General features: G+C 44.4%; 1 protein-coding gene across 13 annotated transcripts in view; it reads right to left on the reverse strand.

Annotated features, from left to right (window-relative positions):
- Window positions 1-23,806, reverse strand: part of TRRAP (transformation/transcription domain associated protein) — a 136,081-nt gene that overhangs the window by 65,595 nt on the left and 46,680 nt on the right. For 7 of the 13 annotated variants that reach the window (XM_008018680.3, XM_008018684.3, XM_008018686.3 and 4 more), the window contains exons 22-33: window positions 22,999-23,150; window positions 20,948-21,147; window positions 18,407-18,624; window positions 17,775-17,972; window positions 16,943-17,203; window positions 15,168-15,329; window positions 12,051-12,147; window positions 10,440-10,561; window positions 9,946-10,116; window positions 4,812-4,880; window positions 2,033-2,086; window positions 1,883-1,903 (exon numbers count right to left, since the gene is read on the reverse strand). In XM_008018680.3, the coding sequence (XP_008016871.1) occupies window positions 1,883-1,903; window positions 2,033-2,086; window positions 4,812-4,880; window positions 9,946-10,116; window positions 10,440-10,561; window positions 12,051-12,147; window positions 15,168-15,329; window positions 16,943-17,203; window positions 17,775-17,972; window positions 18,407-18,624; window positions 20,948-21,147; window positions 22,999-23,150 (1,725 nt within the window). The remainder of the gene's footprint in view (window positions 1-1,882; window positions 1,904-2,032; window positions 2,087-4,811; window positions 4,881-9,945; window positions 10,117-10,439; window positions 10,562-12,050; window positions 12,148-15,167; window positions 15,330-16,942; window positions 17,204-17,774; window positions 17,973-18,406; window positions 18,625-20,947; window positions 21,148-22,998; window positions 23,151-23,806) is intronic. The other 6 variants (XM_008018692.3, XM_008018689.3, XM_008018691.3 and 3 more) reach the window with 2 other exon arrangements.

Below are 23,806 nucleotides of genomic sequence, written 5' to 3' on the forward strand. Positions count from 1 at the left end.
GAAATGCCAAGGGTGCTGCACATTCTACTATCTCACAGCTCGGGGGTGGGCTGCTGTTGCTCCAGCTTTCCCTTCTCACTTTCCGGTTTTGCTCCTGTCATTCAAAGGAATTCTCCATGGCCACAGGGAGGGACACGTTCCAATGTGCCACACTATGCTGTGTGTGCTGCGATCCTCGGGGTAAGATGGGGATGACAGCACGGGTCAGGAAGGGCCTCACTCCCAGCAGCAGCCAAGAGACTTTCGGAATTTCTCTTTACACCAAAGGCAAAGCAGGAGATGGGTACGAAACGAGAAAAATGGGCTCAAGGCCAGCTCCATGTCCCCTAAAATTCTCTTCCCCAGAATCTGCAAGACTTAGGACAGAGTAAGTTCCATCCTGAAATTATAATGTTCTAAAATGGTACTTTTACAATCCGCTTTTTCATTTTCAAAGCACTGTCACAGAAACCACTTCTTTGGGTCTTTGCAACACCACTAGGAAGCAGGAGTGACAGATGCCGTCATCCCCATTTTACACGAGAGGGAAAGCTCAGGGTGTGTGTGCATGTGTGGTGTGTGTGCATGTGTGGTGCATGTATGGTGTGAGCACACATGTGTGAGCACATATGTGTGAGTGCACTGGTGTGAGTGCATGTGTGGTGTGAGTGTGGTGTGAGTGCATCGGTGTGAGTGCACTGGTGTGAGTGCATTGGTGTGTGTGCACGTGCGGTGTGTGCACATGTGGTGTGTGTGCAAGTGTGGTGTGTGTGCACTGGTGCGAGTGCATGCGTGGTGTGAGTGCACTGGTGTGTGTGGTGTGAGTGCGTGTATGCATGTGTGGTGTGTGCATGTGTGTTGCATGTGCATGTGTGGTGTCAGTGCATGTGTTGTGGTGCGCATGTGTGTTGTGTGCATGTGTGTATGCGCATGTGTGGTATGAGTACATGTGTGGTGTGAGTGCATCGGTGTGAGCGCATGTATTGTGTGAGCGCACATGTGGTGTGAACACTCGTGTGGTTTGAGTGCACTGTTGTGTGTGTGTGGTGTGAGTGCATGTGTGGTGTGTGCATGTGTGTTGCATGTGCACGTGTGGTGTGAGTGCATGGTGGTGTGTGTGCATGTGGTGTGAGTGCACGTGTGGTGTGTGTGCACTGGTGCAAGTGCATGTGTGATGTGTGTGCATGTGTGGTGTGACTGCATTGGTGTGTGCACGTGTGGCGTGAGTGCATATGTGGTGTGTGCATGTGTGTTGCATGTGCATGTGTGGTGTGAGTGCATGTGTGGTGTGAGTGCATGTGTGGTGTGAGTGCAGGTGTGATGTGTGTCCATGTGTGGTGTGAGTGCATCAGTGTGTGTGAATGTGTGCTGTGTGCACATGTGTGAATGCACTGGTGGTGTGAGTGCACGTGTGATGTGAGTGCATGTGTGGTGTGTATGCATGCAAGAGAGAGATGAAGGGGACCGGGTGGGTGAGTGGGACGAGCTGTGAGTGTTTAAATTCAGGGCAGTCAGTAGTGTGAAAGAACATGTAATTCCTCCCACTTCTAGCAGGTACAATATACTCTGTGTGAGTTTCCTCTCAGGAGGTTGCTAGCTATGTGTATTCAGATGGAGGTTATGAACACAAAATCTAATTCAATTTTTAAGTATAACTGAGACATTGCAATTCTCACATGAACTTAAGAGTCTTGCTTAAAACGTCCTAATAGAAAACATGCTTGGCATTGGACAGTTCACAGCAATGATACTGATACAACTCTGCCACAGACAGACAATACAGGTCACTGCACTCAAGGGCACAACGCACTCTGTCCAGTACAGAACCACGACACAGCTAACGAGTCACAGCAAAACCAGCAACGACAACAACCCCCTCCTGTAGCTCCGCTCAAGTTCTCACCTCTACCCCTTCCATGGCAGGCTGAACCAAAACAAAAATTACAGCATGAAAAAAGGCAACAGAAAGGTAAAAAGAAAAGAAAAGAAAAGAAAAGGTAAACTGTTCTTCACATTGCAAGTCAGAAACTGACTATTAATAGGTTGTTCTCACCTCAAACTGACAGAATGGAGACAAGGGACATCTCCCGCACTCGGAAATGCTTTCCTGAGGATGGGGAGGAAAATCATCTTTTTTCTATTTATGTTATTTACATAAAAACTTCCCATATACTCAAACACAGTAAGGGTTATTGGGGTTAACAAGACAGTAAAGACACAAATTATCAGAAAGCACACAGTAATTAACAAATGCTCAACAGCAAAAAGCACACCTTCACCTTCGAGGTCAAAACACAGCCCTTCTGACAGAGAGTGGCTAACAGTGGACTTCTTCCCTACAGCACATTTTCAAAATAGAGCTTCAGGATTCTTGTGAAAGGGGAGAAACTGGAAGACCTTGTTGTATGCAAGCACATTTTTAAAAAGTCTTTTGTAGAGTGAACAATTCAAATTTCATATGAAGTGCTAAGATAATAACAAAAACCTCTTTCCCAGCTATAGTCAGAAGAGGTCCAGGTGGTTTAGGCCATGACCACACCCAATGAACAGCTGGGTTATCATGTAAAGTGAAGCACAGTCTTCCTAAAACTGGCTCTGTGTGTGGGTGTGTGTGTGCACGCACTGTGTGCACACGCAGAGAAAAGGCATAACAGGTGGTCATGCATTCTCCCCTGTAAGCTCACGGTTAAAAAGGAAAGCTTCCTAAACACAGTGATGGGGCAGAGCTCTGATCACAGGGGTATCCAAAGCTTCAGGACGTGCCACGCACAGTCGCTCACGCCTGTAATTCCAGCACTTTGGGAGGCCAAAGCAGGTGGATCACCTGAGGTCAGGAGTTCAAGACCAGCCTGGCCAACAAAGTGAACCCGTCTCTACTAAAAATACAAAAATAAGCCGGATGTGGTGGCAGGCACCTGTAATCCCAGCTACTTGGGAGGCTGAGGCAGGAGAATTGCTTGAACCCAGGAGGCGGAGGCTGCAGTGAGCCAAGACTGCGCTATTGCACTCCAGCCTGGGCGACAGAGGCTCCATCTCAAAAAAAAAAAAAAAAATGCTCGAGGGTAGCTTTTACTTATTTCTTTAGTCAACTGTCTAGCATATCTTCAATGGTAGTGTCTCAATGGAACCACGTCATTTGGGGATGCTACCAAACAGGAACAAACTACTCTCCAAGATTAAAATGTGATCAGAATTCAGGAGCTGAAATGCGGCCTGGCCCCGGACTTAGGTGATGAAGCCACGGCCGTGTTGGTTGTCTCTGGGCCCCCAAACACCATGGTCTCTGAGTTTCACACAAGCGGCCAACCTCATGGAGCTGGACACTTCCCGGACGTTCAGGTAATATAATCACAGGATGATAAAAATGTTCCAGGAGGAGCTCAAGGACTTTCCAGTATCCACGACTCCATCCCCTATACAACTGCACCCCCACCTCCAAATAACCTGCTGTAAACTTTTATGAAATCTTTTATTATTTTTTTAACTAGGCCAAGTTAAGGATTTTATATTAAATCTTTTTGATTCAAATGAGGTTGTTCATCTACCCACAAGGTTTTTAAAAATATTTATTCTAGAACTGACTGAGTTCCAGAAAAGTAACAGCTTACTATAAAAACAAATATAAAATGTAAAGCAAAAGTACCTAACAGATGAGAGAGGGAGAGCAGCACACAGACACCTGCACCTCATCCCAGGAGCCTGGGCTCATTAATATACTCTGCTCTCCTCCACGAAGAGTTCCTGATTCTCTTCTGCGTATATAAATAGCAAACCTTCAACAGGATCATGCGTGGCATATCACTTCTTTAAAAAGTTTAAAATCCTGGTTTAGTTTTGCTTACTTGGCTGTTTAGAAGCAGTAGGAAACAAGACTTACATAAACAAAACACCTTGATACACAATGGTCAAAACAAAGCATAATAAAGCCAGAAAAGAAAAATCCAAGTTGGGATGGAACACATCCAGCAAAGGCACACGAGGACAAAAAGCCACGTTAATCATGCCTCTGAAGAACTATGAGGAAGTCCCTAACAGGAACACTGCTGTCAAGTTTCACTGGGGATTATGAAACCCATGGAAAAGGCAATTCCACTGCGAGGACATCAAGTTAAAAACAAAAACTGTAAAAAATAAACATATACAAATAATATTAGATTTAAAAGAGCAGAAAGCATGCATTCTTAAGAGACAAAGTCTTTAATGACCCACATCAGACACTTTAAGATTTAGCTGAAGCGGTTTTCCTTTAAAACCATACAAATGTGCTTTGAAGGGCCAGTCATATAACTGGACAAATAATTGGGGTGGATGACGCAGACCTTGAAAACACACGTGCCGGTATTTATGGGATTCCTTCTTACATTCCCCTGAAGGCTTTAAGTCCTAAAAAATCTCCAGTTGGTTTTATCAGACAATAATGATTAAACACATTTACCGACCACCCCATGATGGAAAGCGATGGAAACAATAGCTGAGGAACGCACCACCATGTAAACAGCGGCTGCCAAGGACAGGCTAGAAAATCCGCTGTTTAAAGCAGAGCTGGTAAAATTGAAATACTAACATTCAAGCCCCCCAGAATTCTCAACAGAAAAGTCATATTAAAGTGAACCAAAGGGGAGATTTTAAAGAAACATAAAAAGGAATGTTCAGCAATTAAGAGAAAGACAGGCAAAACAGAATACCAATCAAATGTGTTTAACAATTTACAAGGACTATAATCACGTCAAACTAGATTTCTGACCGGCATTTTAATGAAAGCACTGTCCCGGCATTAGCAATGACCCAGCATGGCGGCTGGTGCCCTTCCCAGAAACAAACAAGTCACTCACGTTTCCGTCGCTCCTCTGGCCCCCTTTGTGGGTGATCACCACCACTTCCATCCACTTGCGCAGATGTTGCTGTTGGAAAAACACATCCTGAGACACAACTTCCTCACAGAGGTGCATTCCACTTCCAAAGTATTGCTCTCTGGTGGAAACTCCTATGTAATCATCCATTTCCATCATGTTTAGTGTGAGAATGCAACGTTTCCATTATTAAAACAGCGCAACCATCTAACTAGTGATGAGAATAATTGGCATTTGTTCATGTTTCAAAATAAAAAGGCTAACTTGCTCTGACACAGAAGGAAGAGCCCTGACTTCTGGGTGTTACAATACCAGGCCCTGCCATTTTACTTCCTGTTAACTTGTTTCCCAGCTGTTCACTGAGTGCTTGGAAGTGTCAGCTCCCACACTGGGTGTTACAGTAGAGACGTGAGCGGCTGACCTCATCCCTGTCCTGATGTCCCTCTCCTTGTGGAGCCCGTGGTCTGATGGGGAAAAAGGTAAACATAAAGTTGCCTGCTGTGTGTAGCTACAATTATGGTATTGTGAGAGGAAGACAGGAACCAGCTCTGATGAGAGAGGAGGGGGTCGGGGTCCTCCTGCTGAGGACAGGACTCGGAAAAGGCAGGAAAGCCAGAAGCAGAGGGGCAGAGAGAAGAGGAGGACAAAGGCCCTGACAGCACACAAGGAATGGGGGCCACAGCAGCTGGGGAGCAGTGGGCACAATGGGGACCCTAGGGAAGGGGCTGGTGAGATAGATATGGACCCCATTTGGTCAGGGACTGTGCAAATGAGTGCCACAGGGCCGCAATTCCCTCTGCAGAATGAGGGCCATGGTTCATTCTTCAGCAAGGGACTCTGTGCTTAAGAGTATGGGAAGAGACCCCCGACTTTAGCTTAACCCAGGCACATGGTAGCCAGGCTCCAGCCTCTGTGTCCAGCAAAACCAGGCAGACAAATGCCCAGGCTTTAAAGCTAAAACCACAACAAGAGCATTCGATAACAGTTGTATCTTTAATATCCTGCGTTGTTCAAACCTGCCCTTCAGAACACCGATGTCCTACAGGAAGTTACCAAGTTGCTTTAAAAAGGTTTCCATGGTAGAACAGGAACAGGGAAAAATGGTTTGGACACCTAAACACTCCTCTCTAAGACCAGCCTTCTCTGAGCCTTTAACGTCCTTACAGTCCATGTCAAACTTGGAGAGGCTGCATTTCCCAACCTTACGTAGCCAACAAACTGGTTTCATGAAACACCGCCATCGTGCAGAGTCAATGTTCCAGGGAACACTGGCATTGAGAAATGCATACAATAATACACATTTCTTCAAAGCACTAAACATTTTACCAACAACATTCCCTAAAGGATATTAATCACCAGAACAGAAATTCATGAACCCTACTCCTTACCAGAATGGCTCCTTACACAAAGATATAAATGAGCGTAACAGAATTAAAGGGATAGACAACAGCCAGCCACATCACCATTCTTTTTTTCCCCAAAGGAATAAAATGACACTAATGGGTATATAAAATTCATCTTTAGCTTGGTGAGGAAATTATTCAAGCCAACCAACCACATGGCCAGGTGCGGTAGCTCACTCCTGTAATCCCAGCACTTTGGGAGGTGTGCAGATCGATTGAGGCCAGGAGTTTTAGACCAGCCTGGACAACATGGTGTGATCCTGTCTCTACTAAAAATGCAAAAACTAGCTGGGCATGGTGGCACATGCCCATAATCCCAGCTGCTCAGGAGGCTGAGGTGGGAGGATTGCTTGAACCCAAGAGGTGGAGGTTGCAGTGAGCTATGATCATGCCACTGCACTCCAGCTTGGGAGAGAGAGCAAGACCCTGTCTCAATAAACAAACAGAAAAACCAACTAACCACATAAAAGACTTAATAATCATATGTCAAGTAGTTCAATCTTAAGGAAACTGAATATCATATGCAAAAGAGTGAAGTTGGACCCTTATCTAATGCTATATACAAGAAAGAACTCAAAATGGGCCGAAGACCTAAATGTAAGAGCTAAAACTCTAAAACTCTTAAAGAAAGGTCAATTTTCAGGGTTGTTTCCATGAATGCCCACCCTAAAAGTAAGGTGCCTTAGCTCTTAAAATACTGCTGAAGGCTTGAGCTAGTAAACTCGAAGGCTTATGAGGGAAAACAAGAGCTCCAGCAGTGACTGAACATGGTTCTGAAGAACATGACTAAGTAGGGACCAGTGTGTCCCTTACCACTGCCTCTGGCAGAGCCCAGCAGGCAGGTGTAACTCAGGAAGACCTCTGCCACTAAGCACAAAGGCACCGTCAAGGTTAAGTCCAGGCTAGACTCAGTCCAGGTGGGTGCTAGATGAAAACGTCTGGATGAAAACTCCTCCAGCTTGAACCACTCAGAGCAGAAAAGGGAGGAAAAAATTCACCTAAATGAACCATTAACACAAAATCCATGCGATTTATTTTACGCGGAAAGACCACTGGCCTTGGTCAGAAACTACAGACGTTAAGGCAGTTGTCTTCACATTGCACCAAAATAAAATCTCAGTAACAATGTTCACTGAATGATTTCCCAGCTCACAGCAGATTTGAAGGGTTAGACTAGGGATTAAACATAAACAGGCTGGGCCAGGTGCAGTGGTTCACATGAGGTCAGGAGTTCAAGACCAGCTTGGCCAAGATGATGAAACCCCATCTCTACTAAAAATACAGGCGTGGTGGCAGGCGCCTGTAATCCCAGCTACTTGGGAGGCTGAGTCAGGAGAATCACTTGAACCCAGGAGGCAGAGGTTCCAGTGAGCCGAGATCACGCCACTGCACTCCAGCCTGGGTGACAGAGTGAGACTCCGTCTCATAAACAAACAAACAGGCCAGACGCAGTGGCTCACATCTGTAATCCCTGCATTTTGGGAGGTTGAGGCAGGTGACTCACTTGAGGTCAGAAGTTCAAAACCAGCCTGCCCAACACGGTGAAACCCACTCTGCACTAAAAATAAAAAAATGAGCTGGGTGTGGTGGCGGATGCCTGTAATCCCGGTTACTTGGGAGGCTGAGGCAAGAGAATCACTTGAACCCAGGAGGCAGAGGTAGCAATGAGACGAGATTACACCACTGCACTCCAGCCTAGGCAACAGAGCCATACTCTGTCTCAAAAATAAAAATACACAAACCAAAGCTGCTTCAGGCAAGCATACAAAGGCAGCAAAAAATGACAGACGACTTTTCAAGATGAGACATACACAAAAGCATTAGGACATTTGGACACATGCACACAGCTCATGGGCCTCATGTGTGAAAGTACCTCAGCCGTAACACAGGATGTAAGATAGTGTTTACAGGATGTGCTATGGTTAGGAAGTGATGTAACTTTATATATTTATTTTAGCCACTCTTGTGAATATATGGAATATACGGAAACTGATAGGTATGTATGTGTATTACATATATTTGGAAGCTTAAGGAGAAAGTCTCCAATTTGGAACATTCACTTCTATATTATACTTTTTCAATTATAATGTATTACTAGGGCACAACTTACAATTTTAGTGTTTGGGTCATTATTCATTATTTAGGTACTTGTAGATATGAAGAAACTAACATATAGATGAGGTAAAAAGTTATGTGTCTTTCATATATATTTCTCTACATTCCGCATGTAAATACAATGTATCTATGCACTGTGATACATTGTATAAACTCCTGTTTATAGCTGGGGGAAAGGTATACCAAAAAGAAAAAAGTAGCTCCGGTATCTTAAAATGTCAAATGGTCAAACTCCACTTAGGAAACATAAACATGAAAAATACATTCATATTTGCAGTGGTGGATCATGAAATCCTGTTTATTATATATAAATCCATTTACCAGAAGCAAAATTGAATGCAAAAGAAAGCTAATAGATGATATCCTCCATCCACTTACTTTCAATTTTAAACACTGTCAAATGGGTTTTTTTCCTGCATAATTATTTCTCTGGTAATTCTAAAAACCCAAAGGACTCTGATGTTCTTATGCAAGACTGTATGAAAGAAGGCACACTTATCTATTTTGTAGGAGTGTATATTGGTAAAAATTTTTTTGGAGAGCAATTTGACAAGGTGTTAAAAGATTAAAATGCATACATTCTTTTGATCTAGAAATTCTACCACTAGAAATGTGCACCACAGATGAACACATGTGAAATGATGAACAAGTTTTTCAGTGCATCATGGGACATAATGAAAAGGCTGGGAACAATCTAAATGTTCATCAGTGAGGCCATGGTTAAATAAATGATGGCAAGTCCATGTCATGAGGTACTATGTAGCCATAAAGCAGAATGGAGTACTTCAGGTACTGATATGAAATGATGGGTGTTAAATGGGAAAAGCAAGGACTGTGTATATATATATTGTACCTCCTTTTATAGGAAAAAAATATATATACATATGTCCTCTTACATATATAAAACATCTCTAAAAGGATACACAACAAAGTCTTAACCCTGGCTGTCTCAGGGAGGGGTCTGGGTGGCTGGAGGACAGGGCGGGAGGGAGGCTTTCTGCAGTATATCCTTTACACCTTTTCAATTTTAAGCCATCTGAATGCATTATTTATTTTATTTTATTTATTTATTGTTTTTGAGGCAGGGTCTTGCTCTGTCACCCAGACTGGGGTGCAGGGATGCCATCTCGGCTCACGCAACCTTCGCCTCCCATGCTCCGGCGATCCTTCCACCTCAGCCTCCGAGCCAAGAAGCTGGGACCACAGGTACATGCCACCAGGCTTGGCTAATTTTTTTTTTTTTTTTGAGATGGAGTTTCACTCGTTGCCCATGCTGGAGTGCAGTGGCACAGTCTTGGCTCACTGCGACCTCTGTCCCCCAGATTCAAGCGATTTTCCTGCCTCAGCCTCCCTAGTAGTTGGGATTACAGATGCGTGCCACCACACCAGGCTAATTTTTGTATTTTTAGTAGAGACGGGTTTCACCATGTTGGCCAGTCTGGTCTCGAACTCCCGACTGCAGGCGATCTACCCACCTCGGCCTCCCAAAGTGCTGGGATTACAGGCGTGAGCCACTGTGCCCAGCTGCATTATTTATTTTTAAAATACTTTAACCTTTTTTAAGTTAATTATAGAGCGTTTAAATGCATTTGGCTTACCATCATCTGATCACAAAATTTATCATTGAAGGAATTTGGGAAGAGCCTCGTGACCGAAGTCAGGCGATTCACAACATTCAGCGTCAAGCTCCGGTAATCTCCCAGCATCATCAGCAAAGGTCGCATATGTGTGTGGATTTGATCGACTTCTATGGTAGCACCTTCTAAAAACTATTAGAAAAGTTGTAAAGAAAAATAGACAACTGAGGACAATTCATAATAGAAGTCATCTTCAACCTTAGTTTCCGTTCTCCCTTAGGAAGATGGAATATTAGTCATAAACTATCTTTCAGAAATTCATGATGAAACGAAGAAGACTTATCTTTACTGTCTAATATTTTTAAAAATTCAGTATGACTATGAAACAGGTATATTCTTATTACAGCTTAATGTGTAATAACCACATGCATAAAGCTTTTTAGGCATATACTGTTTATATAGCAATAAACAGGAAGAACTCAACGCAGAGCACACACACACATTCACCCACTCACCTTTCTCATACAGGCTTCTCCGGCCTCCTGGAGCTCACTATTGGTGGAATTCAGGGCTTTGAAGAGTGCAGCTATGATTTTCTCCCTGGACTGAGGAAGGTAATTGCAGGCAGCAAGTGCATCTTCAAGGAGAGAAATCAAGACAATTTCATTATTAACTGGAAAGATACCCAAATAATTTTCTTCTCTATATTTATTTATTATTATTATTTGGTAGAGAAAGTATCTTGCTATGTTGCCCAGGTTGATCTCCAACTCCTGGCCTCAAGGGATTCTCCTGCCCTGGCCTCCCCAAGTGCTAGGATTACAGGTGTGAGCCACTGACCCGGCTGAATTTTCTTTCCTAAAGGCTCCTACCAACCAACAGAAAATATGAACCACGAGCCCTCTTTCCTAGTGTTTGGCCTTGAGAAAGACAAAAGTACACATGGTCTTCCATCCTCATGTTGAGTATAATCTAAGAGTGAAGTCCAGCCTGCCAGAAAAGCCATGATAAATCTTACATCTCCAGATAAGAAGAAGGCTTGGGGTTAAGAAAAGACACCCACTGACACCCCTATTCCAGGACACCTTCACGGGGTAATGGGGTGACTGGCTCCAGGGCAGTCCCATCTGAACAAGGCTGATGGCATGGTCTCTGGCCCTCCGGTGACAAGCAAGGCAGGGGACAGACACACACAGTACAGCCTTTCTTCACTACCCAGGTTTGAGGTTGAAAGGCTTTAAGACTTTCAAAAGGCAAATATTCTTAAGGAAGGAGACACACCTCAATCTTCTATGTTAGGTGACAGGTAACATTCATTCTAGCAAAAGTAGCACCCACAATGGCTAACGGGAAGGAGGTGCAGCAGAGGTCCCCAAAGAAGGGACCTCAAGAGAAGAAGAAAGCTGCCTGTCATCCCTGGCCCCCCTGCTGGCTTTGGCTTGCACTGTCTGGAACACTCCACCCCCATCTTCTAGCTGAGGTATTATGGTCTGCCGCTCAGCTCTCCAACTCTAACTCCAGGAAGATTCTGGAAATATTTTATTAAGAGCATAAAAATCAACAAAGCAAGAGAGAATCAACTAAAAAAGTTTGCATTGGGCATTTATATTCACTCCCCACAAGAGAGAAAATGACTGTTTCTATGTCGGTCAGTACAGATCTGCTCTATTTTCCTACACTTTGCATCATTCCTATGCTTGAAAATGAGAACTGAGGTTTCCCAGTGAAAACCTAGAGACTGCAGGATTAAGAAATGCTTGAGTCATTAAAAAGCTTTTAAGGCTGTCGTGTCCCTTACTATATATACACTCTGATTCTGATCGAAATGGCACCATATGCATGATACGACAATCCTTTTAAACCAGAACGCCTGATTCATAAAACAACAGACTTTACTATACAGCACAAAATTACTTCAATCCTAACAACACATATAATTTTACGGCACCTCATTATACACATTATACAATTTGATAAACATACAAAAATAATTTTTTGATCCCATCTTAAAAAGACTACAAAAAGTCATAAAAACTAACAACAACAGGCCACTTTTGCTTTCTATAGACCTCCTCTGTGGTCAGTCTTCTTTCACTTTTATACTCTGTAGATTTTCATTAACTTACTTAATGCCGCAATTCGCAAAGGTACGAGCGACGGAAGGCTTTTATAACAGGGCAGCTTTGTTAAAGCTGAATCTTCAGCCTCACACAAATTCAACAGCTGCAAAAGATAAAACAATTTCATTTAGCCCACTCTTCCTGTGAAGACATAATAACCTTGCAAATAACAGAGCACAGCAATTTTCCACACAGCCACACAATTAACAACTGACAAACTAAGCTCAAATCCTTAAGATTTTAAGTATCAAAGTATGACTGAGACTCTTTAAGGCAAAACTCAGTTCACCTCATTAGTGAAAAGAATTCCTAGACACTTTCTCACCCACTCTGATACCACGATGTTTTTTTCTCACCCACTCTGATACCATCATGTTTTTTTTCCCTCAAAACAGAGGGTCACTTTATCTAACTGCAAATCCCATGATGGCGGGGCTGTCTCCTCCTGGTTCAGATTAGCCTCCCCAGGGCCACGGGCAAGTGTTCAAGAAACAGATGGGCTATAATTCAAATATTTAAGTGAACACACTTTTTTTTCAAGTACAGAAAAGCATAAAGTAAGAAGTTGAACAGCACTGGGAATTCCAGTGACTATCCTTCCAGATATTGTACCACATAACTAGATACTTCTGTATCTGTTATCTAAATAACAGACATGGTGTTCTATCACTATTTCCCCCTTCTCTTCATTCACATCCTGGAAAACTAGTATAGGCTTTGACCATTTTTTCCTCCTTAAAAGATTCCAACCTGGTAAAAGATTTAAAACAGCAGAAAAGGATACACAGTGAAAAGCACTTCAAGTCACCCACCCCATTCCACTGCCCAGAGAAAACCACTGTTGCCAGGGCCTTATATGATCTTCAAAAATACTCTCCTCGATATAAGGGCATGTGTGTATATATGTGTGCAGGTAAGGAGAGAATGCGCGTATATGTGTGTGCAGGTACGGAGACAATGCGCGTATATATGTGTGTGCAGGTACGGAGAGAATGCGCGTATATGTGTGTGCGGGTACGGAGAGAATGCGCGTATATGTGTGTGCGGGTACGGAGAGAATGCGCGTATATGTGTGTGCGGGTACGGAGAGAATGCGCGTATATGTGTGTGCGGGTACGGAGAGAATGCGCGTATATGTGTGTGCGGGTACGGAGACAATGCGCGTATATGTGTGTGCGGGTACGGAGACAATGCGCGTATATGTGTGTGCGGGTACGGAGACAATGCGCGTATATGTGTGTGCGGGTACGGAGACAATGCGCGTATATGTGTGTGCGGGTACGGAGACAATGCGCGTATATGTGTGTGCGGGTACGGAGACAATGCGCGTATATGTGTGTGCGGGTACGGAGACAATGCGCGTATGTGTGTGCGGGTACGGAGACAATGCGCGTATATGTGTGTGCGGGTACGGAGACAATGCGCGTATATGTGTGTGCGGGTACGGAGACAATGCGCGTATATGTGTGTGCGGGTACGGAGACAATGCGCGTATATGTGTGTGCGGGTACGGAGAGAATGCGCGTATATGTGTGTGCGGGTACGGAGACAATGCGCGTATATGTGTGTGCGGGTACGGAGACAATGCGCGTATATGTGTGTGCGGGTACGGAGACAATGCGCGTATGTGTGTGCGGGTACGGAGACAATGCGCGTATATGTGTGTGCGGGTACGGAGACAATGCGCGTATATGTGTGTGCAGGTACGGAGACAATGTGCGTATATGTGTGTGCAGGTATGGAGACAATGCGCGTATATGTGTGTGCAGGTACGGAGAGAGAGAAGTCAACTACAAAACAAAACCCCAACACAGCCACACAGTATCACCTGGGAAGCTTTCAGACAGTGGATTCCCAGGTCTCACCCAAATCTACTGAACCTGAATCTCCAGGGAAAGGACTCGAGTCCAAGCTTTTCAAAAGATCCGCACGTGTTCTGATGCAGCCAGGCACTGACAGACATCTGGAAAACCAGTTTCATGCCCTCAATACTGCCAGGCTCTGGTCTTAAGTGCAGTGAGGAGTTTTCCATGCAGGCTAAAATACATCTGTCTCTAGATCAGCCAAGGGAAGTTATGCATTTCCTAAAGGTCTTGACCTTCTGTCAAGCCCAAATGATAAGGTATAAAGATCACAGCCAGACCACATGATCCTATAATCATATATCCAAGCAAAAACAGGACCTTAAAACGTCAAGAGGTAAATTTTCATATCCAGAAATTCAGACAGTGTGGACCTGGAAGAATTTGCTTTCTTCTGATTTTTGCCGTGGTATACTCTGACAATGCCTCTGCATGTATGATTCATGTCCCAAAAATTTTTAAATTTTATCCAATCACCAGACCATTACCGTACTCTAAGGACGTTGCTTATAATTTGGCAACATCCACAGTTTCATTCCTGTTTGTCAGTCTAATATCACCCCACACTGGAACGTTTACAGTGACAAATACTCATAAGATGCATAAGATGCCGTCTGCCAGGGTCCGTGTTTGGGTCAAGGGGCAAGGCAAATCAAGTCCACCAAAAAAATAAGAACCCAGCTGGACAGTGCAGTGATTAGGAACCATGCTCTAAATAACAGTCCTGGCTTACATTCAGGACTGCCCCGCGGCTTTGGATAATCAGCAAACTCTAAGCCTCAGTTTCCACACCTTCAAAATGAGAACAAACAGCTCAACTCCTACACTTCAGCGGGTGCTGTCAGAACTTAGGGCACTCGTGTGACGTTCTCAACAGCGCATGGCATGTTTCAGTGATTAATGAATGCAATAAGGCACTTGCACTGGGCCAGCTGATCTAAGAGTAATTAAAGCAACTGGGTGCAGCTTCATCTTTAAAGTACAACCTTGAGGCCCTAAATTCAAGCGAGGGTTCCTGATGGGGCTAACAGAGTTCTGAGAACTCAGAAGACATCAGCGTCTCTGCTGGCCATACCTCCCTTCCGCCCGAGCCCAGACGCAACATACCTGCTCAGGTTGCTGTGCCAGGTGTCGGCGGGTTACCTGCAGGTCCCTGCCCGAGCCTTCTCTGAATGCTGCCTGACCAGTCTTCGCGTACAAAGACAGGCTAGCAGACACACGTCATCACCATCCACACCACTCCGCACCACCACCCCCCTACCTCTGTGTAGAACACCTTATGCTCCACCACGTTAAGGTCCATTGTGAAGAGCCTGGGCTGCAACGTGGTACAGAACGTGTTCCCTTCCATCAGGCCGATCTGCGCATTGGCAGGCTGGTGTCGGAGTAGGTGCTTCTTAGGGGGGACCATATCCTGCAGGACCTGGGGAAGCCAAGGAGGAGGCACCACTCACCAGCTGCCCCTTGAGACACAAACACTTTTTAAAAATTTGAAAACCGTGTGTGAGATCCAAAGTTATTACAGATATCTTCTCACTAGGGAAGGGGAGATACATTTCATGTGCAAAACCTGGGTCATGGAGAGGCATGTAAGATATGTTAGTTCCTAAAGCTACAGGGTAACCTCTCTCTCCTTAAAAATAAAAATTAAAAAAAAAAAATCCAAAACAAAAAACAAAACCACAACAAAACAAGAATAAAACTACCAAACTGTGCCATAGCTTCAGGAACGCAGCCTTCTACTCTCTTGACTCTAACGATCACTGATACAGCCGTAACTAGAAGTACACTGTTTTTTGCAAATCTCAAGTCATAAAGAGCAGGCACAAGGGTAGAGCTAGCCCTCTATGTCTGCGGTTCTGCATCCTCAGATGCTTCCAAGCGAGGAGAAAACATACTTGAGGGAAAAATAAATAAAAAATAACATGACAACGAAAAACAAATTAATAAAGCATAACTATTTACATAACATTTACATTGTATTAGGTATTATAAGTAATCTAGAACTAATTTAAAGTATATGGGAGATTATACAAATTTTTATGTACCCATAATATTTAAGGATAGGTACAGTGGCTCACACCTGTAATCCCAGCACTTTGGTAGGTTGACTGCTCAACCCCAGGAGCTCAAGGCCAGCCTGGGCAACACTGTGAGATCCCATCTTTACAAAAAATAGCTGGAAAAAAATTTTTAAATTAAAAAGAAAAAAAGGACATTTTGGGCTGGACAATTTCCTTAAAGAAAAGTAGTAATTTAAAAAGTTAAAAAATAGGCCAGGTGCAGTGGCTCACACCTGTAATCCCAGCACTTTGGGAGTCTGAGGCAGGCGGATCAGGAGGTCAGGAGATCGAGACCATCCTGGCTAACATGGTGAAACCCCGTCTCTACTAAAAATACAAAAAATCAGCTGGGCGTGGTGGCAGGTGCCTGTAGTCCCAGCTACTTGGGAGGCTGAGGCAGAAGAATAGCGTGAACCTCGGTGGCGGAGCTTGCAGTGAGCCGAGATTGTGCCACTGCACTCCAGCCTGGGCGACAGCGAGACTGTCTCAAAAAAAAAAAAAGTGAAAAAATAAATAAATAAACTAGCCAGGCGTGGTGGTGTGCGTCTGTAGTCCCAGCTACTTAAGAGGCTAAAGCAGGAGGATCACTTGAGCCCAGGAGTTCGAGGCTGCAGTGAGCTACGATCGCACTCCAGCCTGGGCAACAGAGTGAGACTGTCTCAAAAAAGTAAATAAATGAAAATTAAAAAAGCATTAAAAAAGAAAAAATAAATCAATAAATAAAGTACACAGAAGATGTGCATAAGTTACATACAAATACCACACCATTTTACATCAGAGACTTGAGCATCCCAGATCTTGGTACCCACGCAGGGTCCTGGAACCAAGGCCCCCACAGATACCAAGGGATGACTGTACTTTGCAACACGGACGCAAAATTATAAACGGAGTATCATCTCAACTCAAATTTTAAAAAAAAAACAGTCTCAACATTCTGTTGAAATTACGTTAGTTCTGGTGACAGAAATCTCACCTCTTTGTGGGGTTCCATGATCACCGTCACACTCTTCCCAGTGACCTGGGCCAACACCTGCAGCGAATGCATGGCCTGCTTCCTCACAGTGGAGTTTGGAGAGGTGACTTCTCGAACCAAGTCGTGTGTCACATGGTGGAAAGACTTTTCCTGGGCGGCCACAATCTCTTCAGCTCTCTCCTCGTCTTTTAAAGGCGTTGCGCACCGCATCAGAAGCTGCTCCAGGGTGGTCTTTGCCATGGCGACTGCCCCATTGGAAACCTGCAAGTCAGGGACGACTTAGAATGAAAGCAGGGCGAAGCCACCCACTGTGCCGTCTCCTGCACACCCATCTGCCATAAAGACTTTCACTGGGGGTCCATGCCCCTCTCGCCAGCTGCTTTAATGAAGTGACTTCACAGCACCCACTTGGTGCTTTAGTCCCTAAGTCGCCTACTCGGAAAACATGGATCCAAATGTGACCCCTGCATTCACCAGATAAGCTGGCAATGCCCATCATGTTCTACTGCTGTGAGTCGTATCTGCATACAGGTTTAAGAATGTGGCTCCTCTGGAAACAGCACATGAGAAGCGGAATTCCCCTTTTCAGAAGCACTGAGTAAATACTTGGCCTGTAACTGTTCTTTATCAAAGCAAACAGGTAGTTGGATACCCACAGAAGACCTATGGGAGCTCTGAGCTGTCCTTTTAGCAAAAATGCTGAAATGAAATCTGAGTATCAAAGTCACCATGCTGCTTGGAGAGCATATTTGCAGAAGGATGTTATACTATTCTTCAGGAAACCACCATTTCAAAAACAGCATGGTTAGGATTGGGGCTGCCCGTCACCTACCTCTCCAGTTAAGTCCATCATGACAAAGAGAAGTGCTTTCAGGAATGTCTGCTGGTTCTGGAGAACCCAAGTGAGAGGCAGCCGCTCCATGAGAAACTTAATAGACACCACACCCCCCAGCTTTGCATACCACGCCTGTTCATAACAACACGCGCACAGGCGCTCCACGATGTAAGAAAACAGGGGCAGCTGGCAGGCCTGGAGAGGAAAATGAACAAACCACAACACATTACTGCAATTCTTTTTTTTTTTCTTTTTTTTTGAGACAGAGTCACTCTTGTTGCCCAGGCTGGAGTACAATGGTGTGATCTCAGCTCACCGCAACCTCTGCCTCCCAGATTCAAGTGATTCCCCTGCCTCAGCCTCCCGAGTAGCTGGGATTACAGGCATGCGCCACCACACCTGGCTAATTTTTTTTATTTTTAGTAGAGACGGGGTTTCTCCATGTTGGTCAGGCTGATCTCGAACTCCCAACCTCAGGTGATCCGCCTGCCTTGGCCTCCCAAAGTGCTGGGATTACAGGCGTGAGCCACTGCGCCCAGCCTCAATTCTTAAACTATCAGTTTCTAGAAGGACTACCCTCAGGTACAGACACCCTCCAAATCAGAAGACACTCCTCAACCCTTCCTTACCCTCTCCTTGGAGCCCAGGATGATACTTGCAACATCAAATATCACAGCCAGGGCCACCTCCCCGATTTTGCAAAGCTCCTTTTCTTCATATGCCATACAAATAGCTATTGCGTCAATGAGAACCAAAGGATCCATCCCTTTCGAACCATTTTCTTCACTGTGAAACATGGCTGTGCTGGGCTGGCTGCCCACCTGGTAGCAAGGCAGCAAGAAAGGGCCTAAAAGGAGAGAGAGGGGAGGCACGTTAGAGTACATTTACGAGAACAGTCTTGTCCCTCAAACTGCAGAACTCCCCGATGTTTTCCTTGAAGTTAGAAACTCCATAAAAAGCAGGGCATGGTGGCTCACGCCTGTAATCCCAGCATTCTGGGAGGCCGAGGCGGGAGGATCATTTGAGGTCAGGAGTTTGAGACCAGCCTGGTCCAACATGGTGAAACCCCATCTCTACTAAAAATACAAAAATTAGCTGGGCATGGTGGTGGGCACCTGTAATTCCAGCTACTCAGGAGGCTGAGGCGGGAGAATCACTTGAACCCAGGAGGTGGAGGTTGCAGATCACACCACTGCACCCCAGCCTGGCCAACACAGCAAGACTCCGTCTCAAGAAAACAAACAAAAAAACTCCACAAAGCCAGCACTGAGATTTTAAGTCAACTTCTGTTAAACTGCAATTATATGTAAATTAAGTGGTCCGATATGGCTTTAGGCTATATTTTTCTGAAAGTTATCTATGATACACTGTTATTTTCAGATATTTCTCAATCATAACTCAAAAATATATTAGTTCAAGATGAGAACCACAGGGGTCGGGCACAGTGGCTCATGCCACTTTTACAATCTTTTACAATTAAATAAGCCCAGTACTTTCGGAAGCCAAGGCAGGAGAATCACTTGAGGCTAGGAGTTCAAGACCAGCCTGAGCAACATAATGAGATGCATCTCCATAAAGATTGTTTAAAAAATTAGCTGGGCGTGGTGTTACACGCCTGTAGTCCTAGCTACTCAAGAGGCTGAGGTGGGAGGATCACTTAAGCTCAGCAGATAGAGAGGTTGCAGTGAGCCGTGACCACACCACTGCACTCCAGCCTGGGCAACAAAGCAAGACTCTGTATCTAAAAAGCAAAACAAAACAAAAATTAAAAAATAAAGAAAGAAAACCACAATGAGGTAACCTTTTTTAATAAAAAATTTTAAATAGGCCAAGGGGCAGAGCATGGGAATGACCATGGGTTATGCTCCAGATATTCCTAACATACAACAACAAAAAGCAATGGCATCCAGCTATGGCAGAGAACAGTCGGTCACATTATGAGGTAACGCCTCAGAGGTACCCAGGTCCAAGGTGGAAGTTACTGAGAAGCTTAGTTTTGCCAGAAAGACAATGTTAACATAGAAGAAACACTGAGAAACAAAGTGCTAAACTGTATAGTATTGACTGGTCAGGCCAAGAAAAGTTAAAGAGGAAAATTCTATGTGCTCTGCTGGTTGATCTTAAGGGTGAGGAGCTTTAAGGACACAAACTGGGCAGTGCTACTCCACTGGGGTCTGCAGACAAACTGTGACTTGTCTAGGAGGAGATGCCAAAACTGACAATAAGTTTTCAGAAACTTACGTAGCAACTGGCAGCATCATTACATTTTTATTTTCTTTTTTTCTTTTTTCTTTTTTTTTTTTGAGACAGAGTTTTGCTCTTGTCGCCTAGGCTGGAGTGCAATGGCACCATCTCTGCTCACCACAACCTCCACCTCCCAGGTTCAAGCGATTCTCCTGCTTCAGCCTCCTGAGTAGCTGGGATTACAGGCAAGCGCCACCATGCCTGGCTAATTTTGTATTTTTAGTAGAGACGGGCTTTCTCCATGTTGGTCAGGCTGGTTTCGAACTCCCGACCTCAGGGGACCTGCCTGCCTCAGCCTCCCAAAGTGCTGGGATTATAGGTGTGAGCCACTGTGCCTGGCCATTTTTACTGTCTTTTACAAAGACATCATCTACAATGGATTGGAAATAAAAATGAACGAATACAAGTGGTCCTTCACCACCAAGAGCATGAGAGCCACTGAAGTGGAGGTGAGCTGCCATTCCAGGCAGGAAGAACAGCAGAATGAGGATCCTGGGAGCAGAAACGGGCATTGCAGGGGAGACTGTGAGGCATGGGCTGGAGAGCAGGGAGCAGGTGATGGAGAAGTTTCTGGAGGGCAAGACTGGCCTTGGAAAACACAGTCAGGCAGAGGAAGGCGAGCAGTGAGTGTGACCACAAACTGTCTGTTTCACAGGCAGCTTGTCCAAAAGCACCTGAACACAGAAGTATTATTAAATCGGGTCTATTTTACAAACAAAACTTGGTAGGTAATAACTTTCAAGCTGATATAGTGCCCACCACTGAAATACCAATTATCAATGTAGTAAATACAAAATTAGAAAAGCCAAAAATCAATCAGCCAAACTCAGCTTTTTCTAGAACAACAAAATGTCCTGATCAAGTTTTTAAAGCATCCGAAGAAGTCAAAGAACCAATCCCGTGCCCCACTGTGACCTCGTGCTCACCGCACTGTTGGGCGACTGCCACCATCGTATAGTGGCGGATCAAGCTGGCGACGAAGGGCAGGGCGCTGGGCCGCAGGTCCTTAATGACGGCGGACATGAAGGCGCCTGTCAGGGCCTGCTCAAACGTCTTCCGGGCTGGAGTGTCCTGGGCTTTGTAGCGATGTGAGATGATGACATTGGGGATGGTCTTTTCTGTAAAGCTGAAAGGCAAAATCAGATCTGGCATCATGACACCCAACTCCTGAGCTGATGACTCCACCAGGACTTCTTTTTAAATTTTTAATCTGCTCACTTCCCTCTCATTCAGACAGGCCTGGGTAATTTCTCTGCTTTAATTTCAGCAATACCTGGATGGAGTCTTGCTCTGTCACCCAGGCTGGAGTACAGTAGCGCAATCTGGGCTCACCACAACCTCTGCCTCCCAGGTTCATGTGATTCTCCTGCTTCAGCCTCCCAATGAGCTGGGATTACAGGTGCCCGTAACCACTCTCAGCTAATTTTTTTTGTATTTTTAGTAGAGATGGAATTTCACCATGTTGGCCAGGCTGGTCTCGATGGTCTTGAACTCCCGACCTCAGGTGACCCACACTCGGCCTCCCAAAGTGCTGGGGTTACAGTACTCTTTTTCAGGCTGTAAGTTTCCCTGTGAGAATCACTTTAGCTGCATCCTGTTTACATTTGGTCACAAATTATCATTTTCTTGGCTCTTTTTCCCTCCCCCATCCCCAATCTTCCATGGAGGAACTTTCTGTCTGAGTGAGGTTTAAGATGTGCTGGTGGCAGATTTCTGTTTTTATCTGAAAACATCTTTATTTCATCCCTGTTCATGGGTCATACTGTACCAGATACATGACTTTACATTGGCAATTCTTTTTTCAGACTAAAGGTTTATTCCACAGTTCAGTGGCTTTCACAGCTTCCAAGAGATCATTAATTTGAATGTCATCTTTTTGTTCTGCCATCTTTTAAGATTTTCCCTTTGTTTCTGATTTGTAGTTGTTTCACTATAGTTTGTCTGTATGGATTTCGTTTTATTTATCCTGCTTTGGATTCACTGAACATCTTGAATCTGCACATTAATTTTTTCATCAGTTCTGGGAAATTCTCAGTCATTATGTCCCTCTGCTTTTTTTGAGGGGTTTCAAGTAAATGATGCTACTTCCCTCTACTCTTCATGTCTTTTACTCTCTCTTGAATTTTCCATCTTTCTGGATAAGTATTTGACAGTTTCTTAAAGGTTCTCTCTCTTTTTAATTTTTTGGGCAATTTTTATAGGTTTCTATTTCTTGGAGGTATTTTCAAGTTTGTCTTACATTAATTTAAACATTCTAAACAAAGTTACAACCTAGTTCTGATCATCCTATAACACCTGAAGCCTGTGTGGGTCTATTTCTGCCTTCCATTGATTCTGCTGGCTCTTACTCATGTTGCTTTACTTCCTGGTGCATTTGGTTACCTTGAGTCCTCTCTCTTCAACGTCCTTTAAACAACTGAGCACCTACTATATACTCAGCATCATTTCTGATGCTGTGACGAATGTGAAAATAAATAGGAAAAATCCATCCCCTGAAACTTACAATGCAGAAAAAAGGTATACATGTGTTACCTCAAAAGATCATTACATTAAGGTCATGCACAGTCTCAAGAGGTAAGAGCAAGATACAGACATCACATGAGAAATATCACTGTGAACTGAAAATGTAGAGGGTCCACTGCATGCCTTTCAGGTGCCAGCTGCTGTGGACAGAATGGTGAGACAAAGGGAGGGAGAAGGGACCTGCCCTTGATTTCTTCATGCTTACAAACTAATGGAGGTGGTGACAAGACACAATAAAGGCAGGCGACCACTGTGATCCCTTCTAATTCTCAAGCACCCAGTTCTCATTTCCATTTTCTCTAAGGCCTCAAGAAGAAGGAGTAGGTAGATAATACGGCATCTGCTGGACTTAAAGGAGCCTGCTCCTAGCACCAGGAAACCTGGGAGGCCCTCTACGGTCCCAATTCCTAAAGCAGGATCCACCCAACCGCAGAGAAGGAAGCGGCCGACATACTTGGGGTGTGCCAGGAGCTGGTAGAGCGCGTGCTTGTTGTCCTCCAGGCTCATCATGGCCACCAGGAAGCATTTGATCACTTCCCACGCCTGCCTCCGGTAGTAGGGCTCAGTGTTGGCACTTTTCAGGCAGTCCAGAGCGGTTTCAATGGCCTAAAACCAAGACACAAAGAAACTACAGTTTGTGCTGAAATTACATGATTGTGAAAAGCTTTCACTGAAAGCATCTGCAGCACCCAGAAGAATCTTAATGCACGTTTCTAGACGGGCGCCTTAACCAACTAAGCCATGGCACCAGTCTCATGCATATTTTCTTTTGAAGAGAGCACAGTGGGCCAATACAACCTCATAGGTATTCACCTGATGAAGCTTCCAAAAGAGGTGGTGGAAGTATGAAATAAGGAATTGCACAGTTCAAATTAAAATGCCAAGATGGAGTTTTTAACAATTTCATGTTCAAATAGCCGATGGCAGATTACAGGAACTAAGTGAGCTCGGAGAGCCTCTTGTGGTAGATTTGCTGGGTTAAACCAGATTCTGCCTCACCTACACACACTCATCAAGGTCCTAATAAGAATAATAATGAACTTTCTGCAAAGCAGACTTTCCTGTGTCTAGGTTCAAAACTGAAAGATGGCTTCTTAAGCTTTTACTAAACTCACTCTTTAAGAAAGAAAAAGGTTGACATCATTTTTTGCAGAAAGCCTACACAGCTACATGCACACATTTTTATTCTATTCATTCCCATGGGGTTGACTGAGATAGTGGGGAAGACACAACCACACACAAAAGTAATCTGAAGCCTTTAA

Source organism: Chlorocebus sabaeus, chromosome 28, assembly GCF_047675955.1.
Source record: "Chlorocebus sabaeus isolate Y175 chromosome 28, mChlSab1.0.hap1, whole genome shotgun sequence".
Lineage (NCBI taxonomy): Eukaryota > Metazoa > Chordata > Mammalia > Primates > Cercopithecidae > Chlorocebus > Chlorocebus sabaeus.